The 15,906-nt window shown below is 45.6% G+C and overlaps 1 protein-coding gene across 1 annotated transcript; it reads left to right on the top strand.

The window, feature by feature from the left end:
• The first annotated feature begins 18 nt into the window (after positions 1-18).
• LOC136963180 (transcriptional regulator ATRX-like) lies at positions 19-15,697 on the top strand. Its single transcript, XM_067257219.1, has 35 exons — positions 19-142; positions 653-753; positions 857-906; positions 1,060-1,112; positions 1,212-1,336; positions 1,519-1,635; positions 1,858-1,967; positions 2,096-2,163; positions 2,267-4,083; positions 4,230-4,302; positions 6,867-7,024; positions 7,131-7,286; positions 7,394-7,499; positions 7,600-7,705; positions 8,116-8,286; positions 8,357-8,498; positions 8,585-8,694; positions 9,156-9,299; positions 9,670-9,847; positions 9,954-10,091; positions 10,426-10,601; positions 11,352-11,469; positions 11,550-11,680; positions 11,784-11,857; positions 12,094-12,221; positions 12,706-12,862; positions 13,131-13,231; positions 13,319-13,427; positions 13,579-13,756; positions 13,878-14,072; positions 14,482-14,625; positions 14,715-14,828; positions 14,921-15,016; positions 15,103-15,231; positions 15,341-15,697. The coding sequence occupies exons 1-35, from the start codon at positions 123-125 to the stop codon at positions 15,392-15,394; spliced, it is 5,847 nt and encodes a 1,948-aa protein (XP_067113320.1). The 5' UTR covers positions 19-122; the 3' UTR covers positions 15,395-15,697.
• The last annotated feature ends 209 nt before the right edge of the window (positions 15,698-15,906 follow it).

Below are 15,906 nucleotides of genomic sequence, written 5' to 3'. Positions count from 1 at the left end.
ATAAACGCCTGCATTGATTTAAAATACAGAAATGTAATTCTTTGGATGTATTATTATGTTTTTTTTATATGGACTTAAATTGAGGAAATAAAGTGCACACATTTGTTTTACGGTCGCCGAAGATGTCAGGAGAGGTGCTAAGGTAGCTACCTTCAACATTAGCTAGCATGCAATGTCTTTCTAACTAACGTTAGTTCTAGTAAAATACTCTTCAATTAGCTGCTGATTACGATAAGAAAAATGTTGCAGTAAGCTTGTTAGCATATGCTTATATATCCGTTTAATATCGTGTGTCTGTTAAAGCTAGACCACACGAAGGTCTAACGATTTGAGAAATTGCATCTAGCTAAATAGTTCCGATTTCGCGATTATTGTTAAATTAAAGACTGTCTACATTCTAGGTTACGTATTCAGTAAGACCTCATTTCAGACGAGGATTTACTTAATCTTTTTTGCCTTACTATCTAACTGTCTCCTATCAAACTGTCTCCACCTACAGTAGTGTAGCTATTTCTTGCTATGTTGTTATCCAAACTTGTCCTTAAGTTGATAACTAGGTAGACTACTTACAGCCTACATAAACAATGTCCATGCATTCTCACACAGTGGAATCTAGAAATGACTCTCTATCCATCAACTCTAATTCTGACAGTACAAGCAAACTCAATGTGTTGATCACCAAACTCCACGAGTACTTGTCTTATTCATCAGTGGATGATAACGATGATTCACTGGGGGCTCAAGGTCCTGATGGTAACTATTCAAACATAGATAATCGTTACTTCTGCTATGACCTAAGACCAGTTACTGTCTAAATCATAGTTTTAACTTGAATTGGTTTTCTCATGATTCACAGGTATAAAAAATAAGGGCAATGGGCTGCCCCACTCATCAGATAATACTGAGGTATGAATAAGGAAAGTCATGTCAGAAAGTTGAAACTGTGGTAGTAGTTTCAACTTAATGAAATTTACCATAAACGATTTAAATTATACTGTGTCAGACCCATTCTTAGTTGCTTAGATTATCCTCCGTTTTTGAATGTTGTGTGCGTTTCAGGCGGGTACTTCAGCAGAGACTCCTAAGGTTTCTGCAGCACTCGGCTCACGGAGGTGGGTTTTTATGATTTCATTTTGGTTCTGCCCCACAGTGAGTTAAACACATCCAAACTTTGTTCACTTTGTGTATTTGTGTTTTATTACTAATTACAGGAAACCCTCAGTTGTCACCAAACATTCTGGGCTGGATGAATCTGGTGACTCAAACGACACTAACGAAGACTGGGATTTGCACTTCAATTCAAATGGTCGTCTCGATGTAACCAGATTGCCAAAAGGTAGATATTTTAAATTATTTGCTCTGTTTCTTTGTTACAGTGTGATATTAGATTTCAGTTGTAGGATCGAGGATGATTATGCCTACTGTTGTTGTAATCCTAATGAGTTATGGTGGTATGTCAGACTCAATGTGGGAATGAAGACACTAGAAAATACCTTACTTCCTGTGGAATGTGCCCAGGCACTGTTGTGGTGAGGCCTGAACCAGTGGACCAGGGCAGAGACGACTTCAGAGGTCCTGAATTTCGAAGCCGCAGATCTGGAACACTGAAAAGAGATTTACCCCGGAGACGAGGTGGTGAGACAGCTACTTATTCATTTATTTTAATTGTATTTAACCAAACCGGTTAACTCTGAATACTAAGGCCATTATTGACTGTACATGGTTTTGCAACAAATTCTGAATTAGAATATCTTTCAATCCTATAGACAACATCGGGCAAATATGCTTGGAAATCGCTACCAATAAAATAATATGCAAGATTCAAACATCTGAAGATTCTGTTTACCTGTTTTGTAGGAGGTGAACACTTAGAAATAGTGAGTTGCACTGCATGCGGACAGCAAGTGAACCACTTCCAGAGGGACTCCTTTTATCAGCACCCTGTACTCAAAGTACTTATTTGCAAGGTGGGTGGATCCTATTCCTGCCATGGAAGTACCAGATCCAGTGATCTGTATGTGGGCTGTCATTTAATTATGATTTTTGGCAGTTGTCAGTTGGATTCTGATTCAGTGTGCATTTCTGTTTCCATCAGTCATGTTTCAAATACTACTCAAGCGATGACATCAGCAAGGATGGAGATGGTATGGATGAGCAGTGCAGGTATTTATTGTGCTTTGTGTTATGCAACATGATCCTGAAGAAAACATTGGCAAGTAAACAGATATTTACTACAATATTACATTTCTGTTTTGTTTTTTTACAGGTGGTGTGCGGAGGGTGGAAACTTGATCTGTTGTGATTTCTGCAGCAATGCTTTCTGTAAGAAGTGTATTTTAAGGAACTTGGGGCGTAAAGAGTTGTCTGGGATTCTGGATGAGGAGAGTAAATGGTACTGTTATGTATGCAGTCCAGAGCCCCTGTTAGACCTGGTGGTCGCCTGCGACAGTGTCCTTGACAACTTAGAACGTCTTTGTCATCAAAATCGTAAGAGGAGCAGAGGAGAAAATGATAAATCTGGACTCAGTAACACAATACCAAGAGACTCTCAAAACCTGCACTTGGGTGGGTGCAGTCATAGTATCATGGAAGGTCATGAGGAGTTCAGTAGCTCTCTACAAATCACAGATGATCTCACTGAAAAGGTCAAATTCCTAGTCCACTCCACAAATTCCTTAAACGCAACATTTGTCAAGCTCGTCCAAAGCAGCAAAGACAAACAGACAACCAACGACCGTCGAATGTACCTGAGGTCTTTTGAGTCCGTGCTTAAAGATCTGAGGACGTCCCACGACGCCCTCGAGGACGCCCTGAAGGAGGCCAGCGAGCTCGAAATGCTGAACAGTGAAGATGAAGCTGGGTGTCCAGATTCAGACGCCACTCAACCGGCCGGGTTGGAGCTGAATATCGCAGACGAAAACTGCTTAAATGAACCTAAGCAAATGGCCACCGAGGAAGTGCTGGAGGACGACTCGGACTCCAAAGGCCCGACAGCTAACGGAGAGTCGTCGTTCTCTGATACGAAAGGTGGCCTTGAGTCTTCCGAGGGGGGAGGGGAGACGATGCAGCGACGGACCCGAGGCAGGCCTCGCAAAACCCCCGCAGAGCCTTCAGAAAGTTCGGCCAACGTGACGAAAGAGTTAGTGGTTAAGCTCACGCCCGTGCCTGCCGTGGACGAGACGCCAGCGAGCGAGCTGGAGACCGACGCTGTCGTGAAGACGGAGGAGAAGGACGAAGATACGGAAGAACAAATGGAAGAGCAGAAGGACGAAGCCCCCGCCCCTGACGTGGCAGAATGCAAGGACGAACCCCCCGCTGAGGTGAGAGAATGTTTAGTTGTGGAAGAAGAGCACGACAACAGACGTTCCCCGCGGGTGAAGACCACCCCCCTGCGCCGCCCGGGCGACCAAATCAAGCCCTCCCTTCCGGGCGCAGCCTGCGAGAGTGACACTGACCCCGACGACCCCGCTGCCGATGCCGCTCACGGTGTTGAGGACCGAGAGGTCGGCAAAATCACGGAAGACTCCGACTCAGACGAGGTTCCCGCTGCTCTCCTGCATTTGGGAGCCGTGAAACACGGCTCTGACGAAGCCGACAGCGACGAGGAAATCGAGGGCTCCACTCGCGTGAGGAAGAAATGCCTCTTTGGACTGACCAAGAACAAGCCGCTCTCCCCGGAAAGGATGGTCCGCAAACGCAAAACCCAAGACCGCTGCTCCGACTCGGACGAGAGCGAGAACAGGACGAAGGTCCAGAGAGCCAGAGGCAGCGACTCCTCCAGTGATGACCCCGACCTGCAGAAGGAGATCAAGGCTCTGAGCCAGCTGAAGCCCAGAGGGGCGCCTCGCAGGGCCCAGACAGAGGGAGCCAGTGTGGACGGTAAGCCGAGCAGACAAGGGCCGCGGCCCAAAAAGGCTTCAGACACTCCCAGGGCCCAGACGAAAACAGAGCCGACCTCAACCACGAGCGACGAGGAAGGTGACCTGGACTCTGACTCCGGGGATGATCTCGACGTCCAGAAGATCAAGACCATCACAGAGGATGTGTGTTTATTAGGGCCCTCGAGCTTCCACCAGTCCTCCGGTGAGTCTGCCCCCTCCCCTCTGATCTCCAGCCCTGCAGACAACACTGTCCCGTCCTCCCACATCACACTGACTGACAGCGGAAGGGATGAAGTTAGGTGAACCACCCCTTGACAAAACATTTTTTTTGTTCTCTGCACCCTGTAGGAGAGGATGATCAGGCTTGCTCTGGGCCATCCGGGGCGGCGGATGATGATGATGATGATGACCCAGAAAATAGGTATGGTTCAAAGAGAGACGACTTAGCGTTTGTAACACACCCTAGGCACGGGAGAAAAGCCACAGCAAGAAGCCCTGAATCCAGTAAAACTGGGGACCGCTTCGCTCTCAAGACTCGGTCCCAGTCTCGCCTCACACGCAGCTGCGCTAAACCAGCAGCTATCAAATACACCTTCTAGGTTTTAGAATTTTGCTGTAAAGCGCAGGACACTATTGAAAAAAACATTTTTGAGGCAGTTAAACTTCACATAGAGTACAAAGTCAAAGTATTTAATTTATCATTTGTCATTAGATCACACAAGGTAGCACTGGGCACTGAAGTTCTTGCGGTAGGCCTTACTACATACAGTATAACATGAAAACTAAATAAGTTTTTGGTGAAAAAAACAAGGTCCTCGCTTAGGCTGTGTTATAAATCATAGTTCACCCAACATTCATCTGTATTTAAATGTTTATGTCCCCTTTATTATTGTTTTTCTGCATTTTTACTTTTGAGTTGGATATGACTTCTTGACTCTTATACATATTTGGCATGCGTTGTATTGAAGATTGTTTTTAAGTTGTTGTTTTTTTGCACCAGTTTCCATTTTGGAACCCAAACATGTCAAGAGCTTAGTGCTCTTTTTAAGATGACATGTTTTTTGTTTTCGTTCAAAAGATCGGTTGAGTATAACTACGTGTCGTTGTTCTCAATGAAAATGGCTTGAAAAGGGACTTTTAAATGAGTTTTAACCAAACCGCCCATCGCGAAAGTATTGTCTTCCCCTGTACTTACCTGTCATGAAGTGACTTAGTGGTGTCATGTGACCGTCACGCAAGTATGAAGCTCTTATGATGGGCAGTTCTGTATGATTCATTGGAACTCCACAGATTCTCAACTCAGATCTTATGAATCTGCTATTCCCCCACACAAAACAACACAACAGTTTGACTTACAAAGTAATTTAAACTTGGTAGTTGCTCAAAAATAATTTTGTAATATATCAGTCATCCAAAATATACATCAAGCTTCCAAAGAAGTTCATGGAACGTGCACAGTGCCTGTGAACCTTGACCTGAGTGGTTCTTCTGATTAGCGGTTGTCTTAACGGAGCAGTCAGGTAAAACCACCGTCTCTTTGGGGGGGGACAGGGAGGAGGGGGGTGGTGGAAGACAGGGGGGGGGCGTTAAAGAAAGCCTCTCCCACGTTGATGCAAAGAAAAGGCAGAAAGATTCCTTCTGCCAACCAAAGAGAGGCTTGCGCCTGTATGTATATTCTTGTAACTTTTGTCAGTAAAACCGACAACAGTTTTTCTTATCCAACTGTAGAACCAACATATTTAGTCATATTCTGGATACATGTAAGTAGTCAGACATCCTTTTCATATTAAATATGTGATATGTTTATATTGCATAGGACAACGTTTTAAGACACTTGGTCTATTCAGTCACATGGGAATGCTCCAATCTCATTGGGTAATTTTTTGTGCTATGTTTTTACAGATGTTTGAATCATGAAAGGTCTAAGTCCTCTGGGCACGGTTATGAAAACTCGCTTCGGTTGTAGTCTTGTAGTTTGTTCAGCATGGAACTGACTACTAGTCAGCCTTAACACAGTATTGCTGCTTTTGTAGTGAAGTGTTTTTTTGTTTGTGCTTTTCTATCTTCCATTTTCTCTCTCCTTCCATTTTCTCTTTTCCTAGTGTTAACACATGAGGTAGGGGCTCTGCTCTGAGGCTGCTGCTGTTAGTTTCTGCCTTGTCAGAGCGTCCTTCTTCATGTCGCTCCGTCTGGAGCCTCAGTCCTAGTGTTGCTCTGCCAACAGGATTGGTCCTTGAAAAACCACGTGTTGATCAGTTTCGTTCACAGAACAGGGCAGGACTAATCACTGAAGTTTTCCGCCCCGTTTCTGAAGTCTTGCTCGTTTGTGAGGAAAAACAACAGACTTTTTATTTGATTTTTTTTTATTGTATTTTTTTTTTGTTATTATTAATAGTGTTAGATTAAGTCCAGAGGTTCTGTAATGATAGCCTGTAGTTTATTTTATTTTATTTAATGAGCATGCGTCTTTCCCTGGTCATTTTGTAAATCTGTAAGAGGTGTAATAAATGAATACACTTGATGTGGCTTATGTCTTCCTTATGTGGAATTTGGTTTTGTTGCATCGCACCGGTGACTGAGGGATCGAGAATTTGTATGTTTTGACCAGAGGTTTGTGAAGCTTAGTACAGGAGCTCCACACAAAGCACAAAATAGGCCAGAAACCAGTCCACAGAGGGTAATGTAGCTTGCCTACATTGTTAAAGTTGTTAGTTTCCACCACAGTCCCTCTACGGATGTGAAAATGTTATGTTCATTTCTGCAAAAATGAATGAATAGCTTTGCGTTGTTCATTAAATACTTGTGTCAGTAAATGGGTCTCCTGTTTCATTATTACCCATTGAATCCATTAAATCATGATCATGATTAAATCATTTAAAGGGGTCTTTTTGATAATACAAGCTGACTAGGCCTGCCTTGGCAGGGATGTGATGATCATAAAATGATCCTCAGGTCCCTATCCCTTCTGTCTCTTATCTTTAAAAGAATTGCCAAGAAAATGCTCTTGGCCCAGATCAAAGCCAACTACTCCTCTGGGGAAGAATTCTCTTCCGATGAAGAGTCGACGCAAGACGAGGAGTCAGAGGAAGGGAAGAGCAGGGGGCAGAGAGGAGGGAGGACTGACGACAGTGTGGACGAGGAAGGTGAGTAACGTTCACGCAGCCTCCAGGACGGACCATCCAAGTCTGTGACTGTTGAGAGGAGTAAGAAGCCGTTTCTCTTGACTGTGCCTTGCTGTCACTGCTGCAGGAGAGACCTCTCTGAGTTCCAGCTCTGAGGAGAGTAAGACTGGGCGGAGACACCGCCTGCTCCGACACAAGCTCTCTCTCGACGAGGGAACCCTCGATGATCCCAAACCGACGGAGAAGGGGAATGAGCAGGTCAGGAGAAAAGAGCGAAGCAAAGGTTTGTGGATGCGATCGATCGGATAAATCACAGTTGATGACATTTCTTGGAAACAACTTTTTAATATACGTTGATTTGTCTAACATCTAATATCCATTCTAATCAAGATTCGCAAAGTGGTGAAGATGACAGCCAATCGGAGCAAGAGAAATCTGGCATGAGTGAGGAGCTGAGCCAATCAGAAGACAATGAAAATGAAGATAAGCCCAAAAAGTATGTAAATGTGTTTTCTTTCTCAGAGTCGTAGCTCCATCACTGGTTGCCCTTCGCTTGAGTGTCTTTATGGGCTACGTTTGTGTACGTTTTTCTGTAGCTCCAAATCATCGTCCAAAATGGAGAAAGAAGTCCTCCGCAGTTATCTGCAGAAGAAGCAGCAGCAGCCGTCGTGTATCGTGCTGTCTGACTCGAGCACGGACATGGTAACCGCCTGCTGTCATTTATCCAACTGTTAGGTTTCTGAACAACGAAACCTCAGAGGTGTAATCACACTTCATCGTGTGTGAGGTCATAGGGGTCAGATGGCTGAGCGGTTAGGGAATCAGGCTATTAACCAGAAGGTTGCCGCCGGTTCAATTCCCGTCAGTAACAAATTACGTTGTGTCCTTGGGCAAGGCACTTCACCCTACTTGCCTCAGGGGGAATGTCCCTGTACTTACTGTAAGTCGCTCTGGATAAGAGCGTCTGCTAAATGACTAAATGTAATGTGTGTTTATGTGCAGGGGTTTTCAAATACTGATTCGGTATCAAATTGTCTCATACTTGTATTTGAATGGGTTCTTGTTCGGCCCTGTGATTGGCCGGAGATTGACAGAGCTTCCTCTGCTAACAGGAAGGCGACGGGGAAGGCGACTCCAAAGAGACGTCGAAAGGCCGCAAAAAGATCCGTAAAATCATCGACGACGATCACCTGCGCTCGGAGACGCTGAGAGCTCTCAAGGAAGAGGAGGAGAGATGCAAACGCCTTGCCGAAAGAGAGCAGAACAGGGAGGACCTGAGAGAGGTAAACGAGTCGGGCTGACGTATGCTGTTGATCCCGTCTCTCTCCGTGACTAACCCCGGCGCTCACACAGGTCATCGTGATAGACGACGAGTCGCAGGTGGCCTGTCCCATCACCACCAAACTGGTGCTGGACCAGGATGAAACCACCAAGGAGCCTCTCATCCAGGTGCACCGGAACCTGGTGACCAGGCTGAAGCCCCACCAGGTCGACGGTCAGTCGGTCGGTCTTCTCATCACGCACGGATGTCTGATGATTATCGCCGTTGTGTTTACTGTTGTGCTGTTGTGTCCTGGACAGGTGTTCAGTTCATATGGGACTGCTGTTGTGAGTCGGTGAAGAAGGCTAACACCACCCCAGGATCTGGGTGTCTACTAGCCCACTGCATGGGCCTGGGGAAGACTCTGCAGGTAATGGACAGGGTCCAGTGTATATTTAGGAGGTTTATTATTATTTTATTTCCATTCTATTTTAGCTTATCATAGATGTAATCAATGTTCTTAGTACTTATATATGTTATGTTAGGGTTGCGTTGTCTTGTCCCAAGAATTTCAGTGCCCAGTCTGACCTTGTGTTGTTCTGTGCACCTGACAATAAAAAAAACTTGAAATTTACATTTAGTCATTTAGCAGACGCTCTTATCCAGAGCGACTTACAGTAAATACAGGGACATTCCCCCGAGGCAAGCAGGGTGAAGTGCCTTGCCCAAGGACACAACGTCAGTTGGCATGACCGGAAATCGAACTGGAAACCTTCGGATTACTAGCCCGATTCCCTCACCGCTCAGCCACCTGACTCCCTTGAGAGATACCGTCTCTGATCTCTTCTCACGTCCGCACCGAGGCTTGTCTGACTGTGTCTTTCCGCGCAGGTTGTAACCTTCCTTCACACGATGCTGCAGTCGAAGATCTTGATGTTCAGGACCGCTCTGGTAGTGTGTCCCCTCAACACCATCCTCAACTGGGTCAACGAGTTCGACAAATGGCAAGACAACATGGGAGATGATAAAGTCAAGGTAACGACTCTCGCAGGTTAAACTTAACAGGGCAGGTTACATTTACATTTAGTCATTTAGCAGACGCTCTTATCCAGAGCGACTTACAGTAAGTACAGGGACATTCCCCCGAGGCAAGTAGGGTGAAGTGCCTTGCCCAAGGACACAACGTCAGTTGGCATGACCGGGAATTGAACTGGCAACCTTCGGATTACTAGCCCGATTCCCTCACCGCTCAGCCATCTGACTCCCAGGTTAGGTGTGCTAGAATCAGGTGTTCTAGATTAGTGTTTGTGCCAAAACCTACAGGTAGGGAGTTCTCCAGGAACAGGATTGGAGACCCATGATCTACACATACTCAAGACTTCTTCTAAACGTAAACTTGTCGTAGGTGACGGAGTTAGCCACTCTGAAGCGACCCCAGGAACGGTACATCGCCCTGCAGAAGTGGCAGAGAGATGGAGGCGTCATGATCCTGGGGTACGAGATGTACCGTAACCTCACGCTGGGCCACAAAGTCAACAACCAACAGCTCAAGAAGACCTTCCATTGCACACTTGTCAACCCAGGTGAAGTTTACAATTGTCAATATTATTTTTTCTTTTTACCTGGCATGTATTTTTATTAGTTCAAAAACGTTTTTAATTCTAAACTTTTTTTTTTTTTTTACCTCAGGTCCAGACTTTGTGATCTGCGACGAGGGCCACATCTTGAGGAATGAGGCGTCAAACATCTCCAAAGCGATGAGTGCCATCAAGACCAAGCGGAGATTGGTGCTGACTGGCACCCCGCTCCAGAACAACCTCAACGAGTGTGAGATCCCCTTTCCTCTGAAAATATCTACCGCCATATCGCTAATGTCGCTACCGCCATCTAAATATCTATCGCCATGTCGCTACCGCTATCTAAACATCTACCGCCATATTGCTAATGTCGCTACCGCCATCTAAATATCTACCGCCATTTTGTTATTGTCGCTACCGCTATAAAAATATCTACCGCCATTTAGATAACGTTATTGTCACTACCAGTCCTGCGACAGCCACAGATAACAGATTAATTTTACTGCCAGATAATTTTTTATTAATTTATTTTTGTCAGAATGTTAAGTTTATTTCAGCAAATCAGCCAAAGTTTGTCCTTACAGACCACTGCATGGTCAACTTCATCAAGGAGAACCTTCTGGGTTCGCTGAAGGAGTTCAGGAACCGCTTCATCAATCCCATACAGAACGGCCAGTGTGCCGACTCCACCCCTAGAGACGTTCGCATCATGAAGAACCGCGCCCACGTCCTGCATGCGATGCTGGCGGGATGTGTACAGGTGAGATGGTGTTAGGTAAATCTTTCTCAAGAAGTGCAGAATCGTCGGGTTCAAAGAAAGCCCAATAGTTTTATTTTTGCCAGCAAGGAAACAAGTCTGACTCGTTTCAGAGTTTGTCTAAAATCTAGTCTTCATGCATGATTATTATACAACATTGGTGAGAATTCTCCTCCCCTGCATAGCAGCTGTCTAGCTGATGATAGTATTCTTCCTACGGGTGATATTTAGCTCAAGGAACTAACATTGTTTATCACGGGTTGTGGATGAAACTGGGAGGAAGGCCTTGAGTGTTTCATATCTATTTTGCCACCAGAGCAGTTATTAGGTAGGAAATATTTACACACAGTGTTCTTTTCATGCAGTATAAAGGTTACATCCTTAATTTCTCTAACAGATGGCCATGATTTTAAGGTCTGTTTGCAGAGGTGAGCGCATGAGAGTCATAGATTTGGATCTGAGAAAACATACAGGATTGTGCCAGTGTTTTAGGCACCAAAGATGTTTTACAAGGAATGTTGTACTGAATATTTTTTTCGTCTTGTGTATTTGTGCAGCAGAACAAAAGTACAATTTTGTTTATTCTTATTTCATTATTTCTTATTATTACTTTAAAATAGTTGTATTTGTGCCTAAGACTTTTGCACAGTACTGTACATAGTACATACACATCTCATTGGTAACAACAAAAGTGTTAAATACATTTGGGTTCTGCTCTTCGCAAAACCTTGTGGATGTTTTTCCTTGTTTCAGAGGAGAGATTACTCTGCCTTGACCAAGTTCCTCCCTCCCAAAGTGGAGTATGTTCTGGCCGTGAGGGTGACAACTCTACAGATCAGGCTGTATCGATACTACCTGGACAACTTCACACGTAAGCCAATAGTCTTCCTCCTCAGGAAATCAAAGGCTTTTCCCCATACGTAACACATGGTAAAATGGCGACGTGTTTAGGTGCGGGGTCGTTGGTGGATGGGGCGAGGGTTAAGGCCGGGACCAGCCTCTTCAAGGACTTCCAGATTCTCAGCCGCATCTGGACACATCCCTGGTGTCTGCAGCTCAACTACATTAGCAAAGAAAACAAGGTATTGAAATTAGGAATCTTTTAAAGTTTGAGTGTAAAATAAACAGTTGCTGATGTCGTCCAGCTGAACGTTAGGTGACGGTCTCACACTGTGCTGTTTTCAGGGCCATTTTGAAGGAAAGAACCAAATTAGAGCTGCTCATCTCCTGGGATCGGCCGAACCAGCTGTGTCCGAGAGGTGTGTAGGGTTTCTTTTTGACAACGTTTATCAACTAGATTCGTTTGATTCTTACAAATGTGTGGTTTTTTTTTTTTTAAAGCATTTCTGCTTTATTGTGACTGTGATAGTTACAGAGAGACAGAAAAAGTAGGAGTTAGGGGGAGTCAAGCTTGACAGGTGAGATTTTGCATAGCCCTATCATTACTTTCATTTTGACTATCAAATGGTTTCCTTTCTTATCTTCTGTTGCCTAGCAAAGAGGAAAAGGGGAGCATGCCACCGCCTGGGGACGATGAGGATGACGACGTGATCATCGTGTGGGACAGCGTGTCGAAGGGGGCCCACGTTGAGAAGGACAAACCAGCAAATCCAGCAGTAGAAGGTAGTCCTTCCTCTAGTACCTCACCCAGGACTAAACCACATGTAAGGGAGACAGAGAGAGAGGAGGGAGAGGAGGGAGAGGGAGGGAGAGGGAGAGGTGGGAGAGGAGGGAGAGGGAGAGTAGAGGGAGGGAGAGGGAGAGTAGAGGGAGAGTAGAGGGACTTCACCCAGGACTAAACCACATGTAAGGGAGACAGAGAGAGAGGTGGGAGAGGAGGGAGAGGGAGGGAGAGGGAGAGTAGAGGGAGGGAGAGGGAGAGTAGAGGGAGAGTAGAGGGACCTCACCCAGGACTAAACCACATGTAAGGGAGACAGAGAGAGAGGAGGGAGAGAGAGAGAGAGAGAGGGAGGGAGGGAGAGGGAGAGTAGAGCGAGACGGAGAGAGTAGAGAGAGAGGAATGTAGCTCCAGACCAGAGTGATTCCTTCTCTCTAACCCTGCTTGATGAGTCTCTGGTGCTGAGGATGTGTTGTGTCTTACGATCAGCAGTGAAAGCAGGCAGCAGCACCCGGGCGGACAGTCCTGCGGTCGACTGGTTCAAGGTCCTGCTGTCGGACACTGACTCCAGCGTCCTGGAGCACTCTGGCAAGATGGTGCTGCTGTTTGAGATCCTCAGGATGGCCGAGGAACTGGGGGACAAAGTGTAAGCTGGTCGGAGTCGACAACCTGGGGAGGGGGTATCAAACACGTCTTGTTTACTGACTTATCATCACCAAGTGACCAGAGGCCTGCTCCGTAAAGCGAGTTTACCGAATAAGCCAGGTTTATGTCAGTTACGTTCCCTGAAAAGCCTTGTTTGGTAAACCTGCTTTACGGAACAGGCCCCGGGTCACTGTGAGGTTTGCAGATTTGTGATTATCAACCATGACTAGATGTGGCGCAGCAGATAACCCTGACCCTTCCTTACACAGGCTGGTGTTCAGTCAATCCTTGATCTCGTTAGATTTGGTGGAAGATTTCTTGGACCTCGCCAACAAAGCCAGAAACAAGGGAGAAACCTCCCCGTACAAAGGTGCGCTTTCAAATGTAACCTACTCAGTTTGACGACAACCAGTTGCGTTTTGATATAACCGTCTGATTCAGTTTTCTGTGACTGAAGGACCTGGAAGCTGGATCAGAAACACAGATTACTACCGTCTAGATGGGTCCACCAGCGCCACATCTAGGAAGAAATGGGCCGAAGATTTTAATGACTCAATCAACACACGGTAGGATAAAAGATCTAACTCCTGACTGAACTAGTGATCTCGCAGAATTGTACGGTATTTTAACTATATCAACAACTAACAAGCAAAATAAATCGATGTCATACTTGAAGGTTGATTTTTTAAAGTTTAATTTGATTTATGTTTCTGTCAGGGGCCGTCTGTTCCTGATCTCAACAAGAGCTGGATCCCTGGGGATTAACCTAGTGGCTGCAAACAGAGTCATCATCTTTGACGCTTCCTGGAACCCTGCCTACGACATTCAGAGCATCTTCAGGGTGTACCGCTTCGGTCAGCAGAAGAACGTGTTCGTTTACCGCTTCCTGGCTCAGGTAACCCAGCGAGTCGTCCCTCCTGTCTGAGACGGATCGATCGCAGGAACGACCCGGAGGTTCAGACTTGCAGTTGAAATTCACCGCTCTCCCGTTGTTCTCGTTACTTGTTGCGCTTCAGGGCACCATGGAGGAGAAGATTTACGACAGGCAGGTGGCCAAGCAGTCCCTGTCGTTCAGGGTGGTGGACCAGCAGCAGATCGAGAGACACTTCACCCTGTTTGAGCTGACCGAACTTTACATGTTTGAGCCCGACATGCTGGAGGAGCCCAACTCAGAGAAGAAGAACAAGAAGACCACTCACCTGCTCCCCAAGGTAAGCGGAGCCTCAGAGCTCACACACTCTCACGGTGTGGAAGTGGGGGTTTGGACCGAGAGGGAGGGAGGAGCGAGGCAGGATCAACACCCACACGCATTTATTTTTCCCAACTGTAAAAGGAGGGAATACTTGCACATACAAGGACAGACAATGTAAAAAGGGCTGACAAAGGGAGCAGACAGACATACAGAGGGCAGGGTGAACACAGTGGACAACAGCTGAGTGATTAGGATGAAACACAGGAGTGCAGGAAAACACATCCAGGACAGGGAGACACAGAGGACATCAGGGGCAGGGGAAAACCAGGAGGACGTCAGTCGCACGTATGAGGTCTTGTACGGTACCCACGCCCCTCTTAAGCGCCGTTAGATTGTGTTGACGTCTTTCTGCCGTGTGTTTCTCTCAGGACTTGATTCTGGCGGATCTTCTTCAGGGCTGCAGAGAACACATCGTGCGTTACCACGAACACGAGTCGCTGCTCGACCATAAAGAGGAGGAGGAGCTAAGCGAGGCTGACCGCAAAGCAGCCTGGGACGAATATGAGGCTGAGGTAATGACCATGATCAGCGTGAGGAACATGACGCACCTGCGGGCTCGTCAATGTCAATGACATGGATGTCTGTCTCTCTACTTCAAAAGGGGGCCTTCTTCTTGAATAAGCAGTCGAGCAACGCAGTTGTTCCAAGCCCCTCCAACCTGCCAGGACAGTTCAGCCAGAACATGCTGAGCAAGAAAACAAACGAGCAGCTTAAGGTATGAGACCTGACCTCGTTTCGGGGGGGGGGGGGGAACCTTTCCAGTAAACGTTGCAACATGTATCAAGATTAGTCTCTATGTCTCTGCAGAAGATGATTCATGACAGTCGTACAAAGGTCACTGAGGCCATCAAGGCACTGCGAGGTGTAGAGAACCGCCCCCTGGAATACTACAAGATAATCTTGGTAAGACAACTTGTCATGTATACTTACTTGATGTTTATTATTGAAAAAGCGTGTGTGTGTGTGTTTGACGTGACGTGCTGTCTCAGTGGAAGGACAACCCCATGCTGACAGAGGCAGATGTGAGCACCATGGCAGAGAGATGGAAGAGCAGCAATGACACAGAGCATCAACGCAGGATGACCACATATGAAGAGCTTCTCTCAAAACAGCACTCTGTGAGCTTCAGTTTTCTACTTATTTATACCGTTTCTACACCCATTATGTGTCAAATACTTTGAAGACCAAAGTACTGTATTAAATAGACCATAATTTTCCTCTTCACAGCTGACTTTCTGCATCCAGAGGATTTTGAGCAGCCGAAAAAATAACGATGCATAAACAGTCGTGGTCATGAATATAAAATCAGCCCTTTTGCTCGAACACAACTATGGTGTTGAGCAGGAAGGGTTATTTTAGCTTCCCTGTGGCACCAGTAGACACATAGCAACAGAGGAAACCAAGGGAACTGTCCACAGAAACAAAGGAATTGTCTTTTTGTTGTTTTTTCAACAGAATTATTATTATTTTTGAGTTCATCAATACTGTAGAAATAAAATGTATATTATTTTGTCTAAGATATATCCTGGATTGAGATTTTGGGAAATTGCATCATGTTGTAACTTGCTATAATAAATGTTGTCACTTGCTATAAAAAAGGTAATAAAAAAAAGTTCTTGTCTTTCATCTTTTGTATAGTCTGAGTAATCGCAAAGATTGAGGTCATGATGCTAGTGGGCTGTGGGTCCAGGGTTGACTTCAAAACTGTCTGGGGCCAGGAAATGTTTCCTGTATATTGTGTAGAATCAAAGATCTTTGTCTTGAAAATATGCGGAAACTACAGTTTTTAAATG

The sequence above is a fragment of the Osmerus mordax genome, chromosome 19, assembly GCF_038355195.1.
Source record: "Osmerus mordax isolate fOsmMor3 chromosome 19, fOsmMor3.pri, whole genome shotgun sequence".
NCBI classification, from domain to species: domain Eukaryota; kingdom Metazoa; phylum Chordata; class Actinopteri; order Osmeriformes; family Osmeridae; genus Osmerus; species Osmerus mordax.
This window is presented reverse-complemented; position numbering and strand designations above follow the sequence as displayed.